The following is a 10,852-nucleotide window of genomic DNA, read 5'->3' as shown; positions in this document are numbered from 1 at the left end:
TATCGTGGCACCAGCAATAACAGAACATTTCCCTAATGTTATTGTATGGTTCTGTTTATTTTTATCCCAATTCTTACGTTCCACTAACATTCACAGCGGTGTGACAACTAATAAGAACCTAAATAGAACATTTTCTAATAGTTGTTTTCTAGGTTTCATAACTGAACACTAACGTTACCAGAATTTTGCATGTTTTTTGTGTAACATGTCTAATTACTGTTAGCGTCATTCGAATGTTTATTTTACTATTCTGTTTAATAGTATGCTTTGCTGTGTATTGAAAAGCTGCAGTGATGAATAAGACAGACAATCTCCAGAGCTCTGTGGCCAATTAATTAGCAGTAGTGTGTTTACCCACCATGCAAAGCATGCAAAAATCGTGGGGGATTTCTCCCTTTGGGGGGCACCAAAATCCAACATCAACATACTTGTTGTTTTGTGTCCATGTGTGTTCTCCACTGTACAAAGGCAATATTTTTTACTCAAATCTTCAACTTGCTTTTCCTAACCACATTAACCTGACTCTTATTTAATATTAAAAACTGAATCTTGGAACAGCACTTGTTTGTTGTCACTGAATGTTGCTTTCAAAAGTCTGATCCCGTAGAAAGAATTAACCATAGGTATTTACTTAATTAGCATACACAAAGTACAAGAATGATACTGTAATTGTTTTGCTTATAAACCACATCATTAGACTTAATTGAAGGGGAAAAGTTAAACCATATATTTAACATATTTATATCTCTGCAACTCATGTTTGCTGGAGTCAAGAGAGAGTGACTACAGGCAGGTTATATATACACATCTTTAATAAACATTATTGTACAAGCAGGTGAACATTGAAACAGGAAAAACAGATCCACAAAAGAAGATCCACAAAGCACAGAGCAATTGCTGCCCTACAAAGGGAAAAAAGAGATACTATTACATCATTAGCATGGCATCAAAATGTACAAATTACATTAACACTGAATAAAGAGTTTTTAGAGAGAATTAATGGTTTTACTTACATGGCCTCATGAATTACTCTAACCCATTCCTTGTTTTGTACTCATGCACATCAGTGCTGTGCTGTTTAAACAGCTGGTGGGGAACAGAGAGTGTGTTTAGAAAAATCAAAAAAGTATGTTTGTGCGTATGTTTGAGAGATCAATCAAAATGAGTTACCAATGCCCACAAGACAGCTGTGCTCCCAAATGCTAGTCCTACTCTCAGCATGTTTGGCTTGGAGGGATCCGGTTTAGAAGCTATAAAGGAATTTCTGCTAACCACTAAAAGGAGAGAGAAAAGCAATCCTCAAAACTTTTTATATTTAACACAATGTCTGGTTTATTGGACAGTTTTGGTACCTAACTTGTAACTTGCTAGTTTGTATATGAATTGATTTATTAACCAGCAGCACTAATATAAAACACACTGGTGGCAGTTTTCAAAATATTTAAAACGTTATTATGCACAATATTTTAATTTTGTTAGCTGTAATGCGCATTAATGTAACAACAAGATATCAAAAAATATATACATTTGCATTGTCCTTTGTTGTAATTCACAAACAACTGAAAATAGCAATTAAAACATAATATATGGACATTATAAAATAATTTGCTAATTATATGGCTAATTATAAAAACTGTGCAATTTATTGCTTATATAAATAATTCTTCTTCTTCAAATAACGTTTTATGGCGGCTGGCAAACCAACTTCTGGTGCATTTACCGCCACCAACTGGACTGGAGTGTGAAGCACTAATAAGCAACTAATATACACACATATATATATATATATACTTAAAAAAAACAACCTAAATTCTCCTGATTAATCCTACTTATATAAATAATTCATCATGCGATGAAATTAATGTATTGGCTCAGCTGCTGTGTTGCTAGTCTTGCTAAGCTAAGCAAGGTCAGGCCACACTGCTTTGCTAACTTCCATAAGGCGAATAAAACAAATGAACAGAGGAAATGTACTTAGACTATAATGTACGCCCAGCATAATTTGCATTTTCGTACTCACTCTTATTGACAGTTGAAGTCCTCAAAAATAACCGACCAAGAGGCATTTTGACAGCGTTTCTCTCCCAGACAAAATGCGATCCTTGCTCGATTACTTTTCCTGGCTCTTGTAATGGCTGACCTAGTCAATAGTAGTGGCAAGTAGAGTAATCGATCACGAACGAATGTTGTTCAATATGACTCTATAACACATTTAATAGACTCATCCACCTTTATTTCTCTCACATTCTGTGGTCATATCAAAACTACATTTTGAAACAAACTCGAGTGTACATAACAACCATTCATTCATTAATAAAAAATAAAAAAAACTCCATGAAAAATTTTGAAAGTTTTCTTTTCTTTTTTTTATTGACAATGTTCTCCAAACAGGTGCTTTGGTCTCTTGTAATAAATAAATTAAATTTAATTCCCAAAACAACAAAAAGGTGTATGAGAAAAATAAAAGTGTCACATTTGTTTTTATTGGAATGATACATAAAAATAATCCATCTTGAATCTATAAAATCTAAAAATCCTTCTAATCTTTCATATCCACTCAAAGAATCCTTGTGTACACAATTAATTTTTACTCTTTTTTTTTCTGTAGAACAAAAATACAGGAATAATCAATATCTAAATGATATCTCTCTATCACTTTTAGCTGAATACATGCCATGTAAAACCACAACCTCTTTTACTTTATCATTAAACATTATTATCCTCAAATACTCAAAGGTTTAGTCCAGTGTATACACCCTTTTTTCACAAAAAGTTTTTTTTTAGAATAGTAGCTGTTTCATCATAATAAATATATGTTTATTAGTACAATTGTGTTTATCTCCCATAAACATGCTGTCTTTCAAAAGCACGCCTCCCACAAGCCTTTACAAATGTATATTTGCTGATGCGTCAAACACAATAACAGCATACTACCACGATAATATTGCCATCTAGTGGCGGCAATGCATACGGCATTTCATGCATCATTCGATATGCTTGGTCGTACCTTTATTGTAATTATAAGAAAATCGCCAGGGCAGCACTATCATTTCCTTTAACGTTATGTATATTTTTCGTATAATTATATATTTAATTTATAGCATATTTAAAAAAAAACAGTTTCCACTGAAGTATACAATTTTGGAAGATGTAGGAAAGATGAGCTGATTGAATAGGGGAACACACAAGCTGGGTTTTTTGGCATGGGAGCTGAACACGCAGCAGCCAGAAATACAGCTTGGGTGAGCCCGAAATAAAATTAACAATTAAAAAATAAATAAATAAAATATGAATAGAGGCGGGACTATCATCCATGTATGATTAGAAACAGTTGGTGGCGGTATGTGCCTATGGTGCGGAATACGCCAAAAAATTCCAAAGAAGAAGAAGAAGTAGTAGTTTCCACTGTTTTATCCATAGACATAATAAATACTTTTTTTATATTTATTATGTCTATGGATAATTTTTGATTTGTATTCGCTGGTTTTATTCAATTTTCTCAATGATGGTAAATTACGGCCCTTCGACACCCTGGGCACCAGGCAGAGTTATTTTTAACTCCATGTAGATCACAAACCTCTGAAATCGGTTGATAAATGTAAACGTTATCGTGTTTTTATGGTTTTTATCCAGAAAAAAACCGCAGCTCCCCCGTTTACCTCCATTTATTTTTAAGGGAGTCTTGCCCTCACAAATATGGCGGACGCGTTGACGTATCGCAGCAACGGCTCAAAGCGGCCAATGAGGCGTCTAGGTATTTATTATGTCTATTGTTTTATCCCCGCCTCGGAAATGCCGCACGCTCAGCGCATGCGCAGTTCACCGCTTGACCCGGGGAGAAGCAGCGTCGCCATTTTGGTTCTGAAGGGGGGCCTGCTGTCACCACGTGAAGACGAGAAGCCCCAGACAGCGAAGTTCGGGGGGCTTTTACGATACGGCAGATAATCCGGCCAGAGGATCGAGGATTCCGATTCATGATCAGAGCAAAGTCACGGTGATCAGTACTCAAGAAGAAGAAGAAGCATGCCCTCGGTAACTCTGCCGCCGAAGGAGAACGCTCTCTTTAAGAGAATATTGGTAAGTTGGGGGAAATATATCTGCTAACGAACGCAGGATTGTTAATAATAGAAAGCAAGCGTGTGTCAACCCCCTTCCTATTTTAGCCAGGATCTCTCTCCGCTGACCTCAAGAGAAACCTCCTGTGAGTCTTTTGCAAGCTAACAAGAGAGCATTGGCATTGCTTTAATACTCGTAACATGACTATTAGCTCATGCACGTTCACGCACTTTGAGACCAGATGAACTTGCCTGACACAGAGCAGCTAACTGCCTTAGAAAGTTAAGCGCAAAGATCAGTGATTTGATAGCTGTGTGGACGGAATAAACATTAAACGATGATACAAAGTCGCTTTATAAATTTGCAGGAGTAACAACGTGTTGTTTGAGTGCTTCGTGCATTAAGTCATGTCAAAACACGGGTTTGAATCGATTAGTCACCGTACAAGTGAACAGAATGAAAGTTAATCCATTTAAAGCAACACTAACCTCAAAATAATAGAGTATGAAACATACGAAGGCAGTGTTGTAATAGTTACGTTAGTGTGTTGTTTACACATGTTATGATTTATGTACATCATTATTGACATTTTAATTAGTACCTGAACTCTACGCCTCAAATCTGCTGTCAGATGCTAACTGGACAAATCATGCATTTGACATTAACTGTCATTAAATTGTATAAAAAAAAGAAAATAAATAGAAGCTTTAGTTCATGAATCATGATTTGTTAGTCATGTCAAGGGAGGGACATTATCATTCTGGAAAGCTTTTGATCGGACAAAAGTGGGTGTAATGCAAGATGGGTCAATTAATATTGATTATTTAATATACTGGATATATTGTGTTGAATAAATACACTGTTACTGAGATTTAATAAGTTAAACTCTAAAATTGTCAACATATAGTAGCACACTAGCATATAATGTGTGTTATATGCTGACACTAGCATGTAGCAAAGCTGGTTTTACTAAAAGCTGCAAAACTTTGTGATTTCACAGAGACTTTAATAAGATTATGCCACAAAATACAGGTTTAATTGATCAAGTATCAAGTTCACAGAAACCAAAAGGGAACGTACTTTGGGAGATAGACTAGCTTGAGGGGTTGGCTGTGTCTCAAAACCTGGTTAGCTGTCTGCCTAGACAACATTTAGGCCTATGATCATGCTTTTGGGTAGTTCAGCTGTCTAGGACACAGCTGGTAAAATGCCTACTCTGATAGTGAACAATTAGAAATCATTTTAAACATCCAAATGATGAACTTTTGTTGTTATGAAAATCTTTGTGCTTTAAGAAGTAGTTTTTAGGTCATAGTGACTCAACAGCAACTTGCCCAGTCATTGCTATTAATTAGTAATGTGTATTAATGACCAGTCATGAAATGGCCCCAAATGGTTGTTCTTACTGATCGTTAGACAGTCCTGATTTTTGTGATTCCAGAATACAGAGTTAGAAATTCAAAGTCATCTGACGTTGGTTTATTTGTGTTTTCTAACATCTGTTTCTGTTCTGTCACAGGGAGGGAGCTTAAATTGCTAGAAGGCCTTATTGTGATTTAATTTCTTAGACTCACACATTACATTTCAGTCATGATAACAATGCCAACAGCAGTGCCTAAAGATGTCTGTCCCTTAAACATGATTATGCCAGAGGGTATTCCTTCACGTTACTGTTATGTTGATATTTGGCAGACAGCTCTCCTGGGATGTCTAAACTGTTGTGGTGACCAAAGTAGATTGGAATCTGTTTGTAATCAACATCTCACCATCATAGCCTTTTTTCTGAGCCTGCCATGGGCGTTTTAGCAGTATTGTGAACTACTTTAATAAGAGAAAGCGAGGAAAAGAGGGAAAATTCAAACAAACTAAAAACGAACAATTGCTTTACGCCGAATTGCCGTTATTTGAAAGTGAAAGTAAAATGTGCACAGCTTTTACAAGCTATTTAAATGCGAAGGAAAGCGAGGAAAAGAGGGAACGCCCCCATGGTGATACCGGTATTACCGGTGTTGTCACACGTCGATTAACCGGTGGGAAAATTTCCTCACCGTCACAACCCTAGTGTATGACCTCAGTGACTTTACAAAGTCGGTAAGTGTATGATGCCTAGTGTTTCAAAATCTGTTCAGATTTTAAAAGTCGTGTAGAGTATTCCAGCCTTAAGCAGCAGATCATTAAGGGGAACGTTCTGACAGGAGGTGCGGCTTTCTTCTCTGATTCTTTTCTGGCATTGATATCTTGATTATCCAGCTCATGTCTTTGCAGGAGTTTGTGAACTCCTTTAGCCTTTGTGTGTCTTCTACATAGTCCCAAGGTGATTCACACTTGTATAACACACTAAGTGTCCTGATTTTGTAATTGTAATTGTTACGTGTGTCACTCTTACTTTCTGTGTGCTTTGAAGTGTTAGGAAGATGTACATCGCTAACCACACACCTTAACCCTACTTTCAATGTGCAGTGAAAGTGTAATTATTAGCGTGCTTTTTCCATTTTATGTCTTGCAGAGATGCTACGAACACAAGCAGTACAGAAATGGGCTCAAGTTTTGCAAACAGATCCTGTCCAACCAGAAGTTCGCCGAACATGGAGGTAAGACCATTCTCAGACATTCATTACTTCAGTTTCTCATCATTTTGACTAATTAAATTTGTTGAGCACACAATGATTTCTTTTTTTTCCATCTTGCAGAGACCCTTGCAATGAAAGGACTGACTCTGAACTGCTTGGGCCGAAAGGAGGAGGCGTATGACCTAGTGCGACGTGGCTTACGAAACGATCTGAAGAGTCATGTCTGTATCCTTAACACTTTTTCCACTGTCAGTGGATTCATAAATAAGCATTGTCAAAAGAAGTCATTTCTGTATCCAACTGTTAGTGATTGACTTACACTTTAAGGTATTTTTTTACTCTTATTCTCAGATGTCTGGCAACTGTACAGAACAGATAACGTCACGGTGTAATTTAATGAATAGGTGCAGTTAGTACAACACGATTAATAAAAATAAAACCATCATGGCCTAGTCAAATTGCAAGGGATGTGATTTAATTAAATACATATATGTCCTTTTTAAAAATTATTATTTATAAAAAAAAAATTATTGTACAATCACAAAATATTATATCAAAATTATATTATATAATCACACAATTTTGGGCCAAATTGTGCAGCTCTACAAACAAGCACAGCAAACCTGGAGCTTTTTATACTTTTCGAACTTCGCATTTTAAATCACAGTCACAATTTTCGTCATAAAAGTAGTCATTTGATTATTTTCCCACCAAATCGTACAGCCCTAGGTGCAGAGCTGTTTCCTGTCCTTAACTCTTCTTCAGGTTGGCACGTTTATGGTTTGCTTCAGCGCTCGGATAAGAAGTATGACGAGGCCATCAAGTGCTACAGGAATGCTCTTAAATGGGACAAAGACAATCTGCAAATCCTCAGAGATCTCTCACTGCTGCAGATCCAAATGAGGGACCTCGAAGGTTACAGGGTAAGTTATTTTGAATGTTAAGTGCTTCCATGTGTCAAGAAACTACAATGTTCCATGGAACAAGCCAATAAAAATACTGTTTTTTTTTCCCCCAAAGTCCTTCTATCACTTAAATTGTTATGGTCATAATATTATTTGTAACATTTTCTCTCTCACAGGAGACCAGGTACCAGTTACTGCAGTTGCGACCGGCTCAAAGAGCCTCCTGGATCGGTTATGCCATCGCGTACCACCTTCTGGAAGATTATGAGATGGCAGCTAAGATCGTGGAGGAGTTCCGCAAAACACAACAGGTATTATTATCACTGCTTCCTGTAAGTTGTCATCTACACTAAGTTTATTGTTGCAGAAAGCTTAGTAGGGGATACCACCAAGTGTTTGTTTTTGGATGCCACTGAGGTATGTTGTTGATTGTGTTTCAGACGTCTCCAGATAAAGTGGATTACGAGTACAGTGAGCTGTTGCTTTATCAGAATCAGCTGTTGAGGGAGGCCGGGCTTAACAAAGAAGCCCTCGATCACCTGACCAACTATGAAAAACAGATATGTGACAAACTGGCTGTAGAGGAGACACGAGGTGTGTTTTTTTTGTATACATATATATTGGTTATCGCCTGATATTAGGGGGTTTCTTTTTTTATGGCTGATTTGATGATTATCTGTGCATTCTCATTTTTCCGTTTTTTTGCATTTACTTTAATTTGCTGTCATCTAATGCTCACTTAGTTTATATTTAAAACAAACATTAATATAATAACACTGTTAAATCTTTAGCAAATCTCAGAATGAATATTCATATTTTAATGCTGAACAATTTAATGTTATGATGCTGAAATTCACTTATAGCATTTAAATTGAACTACAGTTGAACTTTTGGGGTTGGTCAGATTTCATAATGTTTTTGGAAGCAGGCTCTAATGCTTTCCAAGGCTGCATTTACTGATTTGCTGCTCAAAAAACATTTCTTATTATTAATGTTGAAAACTTCTATGAATATGTGGAAACTGATAAATTTTTTGGATGAAATTGATCGATGAATTGAAAGTTTACAAGAACAGCATTTATTTGCAATAGAAATATTTTGTAACATTATACATGTAATGCCAATTTTCATCAATTGAATGTGTCCTTGTATTCATTTCTTTTTTTTAAAAAAAGGACTGACTCTAAACTTTTGAATGGAAATGTATTTTTGCATTAAACAAAATAACAGAATTTTAATATTAATTTTATATCTCTGATTTTGGCATCCATATGTGTGTCATGAATTTGTTTATCGTCTGGTGTCACCGTTTTTTAAAAGCAACGTATGTTGGTATGTGTGTAGGAGAGCTGCTTCTCAAGTTAGATCGGGCTGGTGAAGCTACGGAGGTCTACCACCGACTGCTGGAGAGAAACCCTGAGAACTGGAGCTACTATCAAGGGCTAGAGAAAGCACTCAAACCAAGTAACTGCACATTCTTCTGAACACAGCAAATCTTGGCTGGTTTTAATTTCTATTAGTCCCTTACTCGATGTCTGCTTTCAGAGAGTGTCGAGGAGAAGCAGAAAATCTATGAAGATGCCTGGGTTAAGTATCCTAAAGGCCTGGTGCCAAGAAGACTTCCTCTCAACTTCCTCACAGGTCAGCGCCAGTCTTGTCAAATCAATAGAAGTGTTATGCTCTCATAATGTGTCTGTGTATATGACCGCATTTGGCTCTCGCAGGTGAGAAGTTTAGAGAGTGTTTAGATCGCTACCTGAGGATGAACTTCAGCAAAGGATGCCCGCCTGTCTTTACCACACTTAAATCACTCTGCCATCAAAAAGACAAGGTGAGACGGGGCAATATAACCAACAAAATGTGTAGAAGTTTCTTCTGGACTTTAACATTTAAGAACAGACACCATTTTTATAACATGTTCCTGTCTTCTGCAGGTAGCAATAATTGAGGAATTAGTTGTGGGCTATGAAAAAAGTTTGAGAACTTGTAAAATGTTCAACCAAAATGGTGAGTACATGTAAACCAGGGATCCTCAAATCTGGCCCACAAGATCCACTTTCCTGCTGAGTTTAGCTCCAACCCTAATCAAACCCACCTGAGCATGCTAATCAATGTCTTCAGGATCATTAGAAAATCACAGGTAGGTGAGTTTGATCAGGGTTGGAGCTAAACTCTGCAGCGCATTGGCCCTCCAGGGCAAGATTTGAGGAACCCTGATGTAAACAGATTTGAATGACGGATGACAGTGGTGCCAAAGTTCTCACTGTGGACATGTGTTGCTGAATTTGTAGATGATGGGAAAACGGAGCCGCCCACTACTTTACTGTGGGTTCAGTATTTCCTGGCCCAGCATTTCAACCATATCGGCAAACAGACGCTTGCTCTCGAGTACATCAACACAGCCATCGAAAGCACCCCCACCCTCATAGAGCTCTTCCTCATCAAGGCGAAGATATATAAGGTGAAGCACACTCGCGTCGTTGAAACAGTTTGACGTAAAAGAAATGAGACACTTTTACATTGTTTCAAAATGTTCTCAAGATAGAAACCATTAAATAGAACATGAGAGAGTGACTTTATTTTCCATGTCTTGTTCTCTTGAAAGCATGCGGGTAACATCCGTGAAGCTGCTCGCTGGATGGATGAGGCCCAGGCTCTGGACACTGCTGACCGCTTCATCAACTCCAAGTGTGCCAAGTATTTGCTCAAGGCTGGACTTATCAAAGAGGCTGAAGAGATGTGTTCCAAGTTCACACGGGTTAGTATGGTGAAGGTCACATGCTTGTGAGAACGCATTTAAAATAACACCAGTTATTATTACATATATAATATGGGTTAAATGGTCAGATTTTTAAAATAATTTAATAATTTTATTCAGTAAGAGGGCATTAAAATGATCAAAAGTAACAGTAAAGACTTGTATAATGTTGCAAAAGGTTTCTATTTTAAATTAAGAAATGTTTTTGAGCACTAAATCAGCATATTAGAATGATTTCCGAAGATCATGTGACACTGAAGACTGGAGTAACGGCTGCTTAAAAATTCACCTTTGTCATCACAGAAATAAATTAAATTTTTAAAGGTGACATAACATGAAAATCTGACTTTTCCAGATTGTAAGTGCTATAATCAGGTCCCTGGTGCATCAACCAACCAAGGAAATGTGAAAAAGTTTAACCCAGTAACTTTGTTTTGGTAAGCCTTTTTCTGCAAGCGTCTGAAAAAACGAGCATGTCTGATTTCGCTCCCTTGGTGATGTGGCAAAGGGATCTCATTATAATATTACCGCCCCTTAATCTGTAAGTTTCCACCCATGGCGCC

General features: G+C 37.1%; 2 protein-coding genes across 2 annotated transcripts in view; one reads left to right on the top strand and one right to left on the bottom strand.

Annotated features, from left to right (window-relative positions):
* Window positions 1-794: 794 nt before the first annotated feature.
* Window positions 795-2,183, bottom strand: ndufc1 (NADH:ubiquinone oxidoreductase subunit C1). Its single transcript, XM_016573549.1, has 4 exons — window positions 2,021-2,183; window positions 1,171-1,274; window positions 1,014-1,086; window positions 795-902 (listed from the first exon to the last, which is right to left on the bottom strand). Exons 1-3 carry the CDS (start codon window positions 2,064-2,066, stop codon window positions 1,027-1,029), a joined length of 210 nt encoding a protein of 69 aa, XP_016429035.1. The 5' UTR covers window positions 2,067-2,183; the 3' UTR covers window positions 795-902; window positions 1,014-1,026.
* A 1,623-nt stretch (window positions 2,184-3,806) lies between these two features.
* naa15a (N-alpha-acetyltransferase 15, NatA auxiliary subunit a) overlaps window positions 3,807-10,852 on the top strand; it is a 10,473-nt gene continuing 3,427 nt past the window's right edge. The window contains exons 1-12 of the mRNA XM_016573625.1: window positions 3,807-4,077; window positions 6,563-6,647; window positions 6,747-6,851; window positions 7,392-7,549; window positions 7,708-7,842; window positions 7,972-8,125; window positions 8,876-8,995; window positions 9,077-9,172; window positions 9,256-9,362; window positions 9,466-9,538; window positions 9,823-9,992; window positions 10,137-10,289. Of these exons, the coding sequence (XP_016429111.1) occupies window positions 4,024-4,077; window positions 6,563-6,647; window positions 6,747-6,851; window positions 7,392-7,549; window positions 7,708-7,842; window positions 7,972-8,125; window positions 8,876-8,995; window positions 9,077-9,172; window positions 9,256-9,362; window positions 9,466-9,538; window positions 9,823-9,992; window positions 10,137-10,289 (1,410 nt within the window). The 5' untranslated portion in view covers window positions 3,807-4,023. The remainder of the gene's footprint in view (window positions 4,078-6,562; window positions 6,648-6,746; window positions 6,852-7,391; window positions 7,550-7,707; window positions 7,843-7,971; window positions 8,126-8,875; window positions 8,996-9,076; window positions 9,173-9,255; window positions 9,363-9,465; window positions 9,539-9,822; window positions 9,993-10,136; window positions 10,290-10,852) is intronic.

This window comes from Sinocyclocheilus rhinocerous, unplaced genomic scaffold (assembly GCF_001515625.1).
Source record: "Sinocyclocheilus rhinocerous isolate Xijiao unplaced genomic scaffold, SAMN03320098_v1.1 scaffold111, whole genome shotgun sequence".
Lineage (NCBI taxonomy): Eukaryota > Metazoa > Chordata > Actinopteri > Cypriniformes > Cyprinidae > Sinocyclocheilus > Sinocyclocheilus rhinocerous.
This window is presented reverse-complemented; position numbering and strand designations above follow the sequence as displayed.

What these genes read in the sequence shown, in the direction of transcription:
- ndufc1 (XM_016573549.1), bottom strand. Translation starts at nt 2,066, where the DNA reads ATGCCTCTTGGTCGGTTATTTTTGAGGACTTCAACTGTCAATAAGA. An exon ending in GACTTCAACTGTCAATAAGA is followed by an intron (nt 1,275 to 2,020) that starts GTGAGTACGAAA and finishes CTCTCCTTTTAG; the next exon opens with TGGTTAGCAGAAATTCCTTT. An exon ending in CAGCTGTCTTGTGGGCATTG is followed by an intron (nt 1,087 to 1,170) that starts GTAACTCATTTT and finishes GTTCCCCACCAG; the next exon opens with CTGTTTAAACAGCACAGCAC.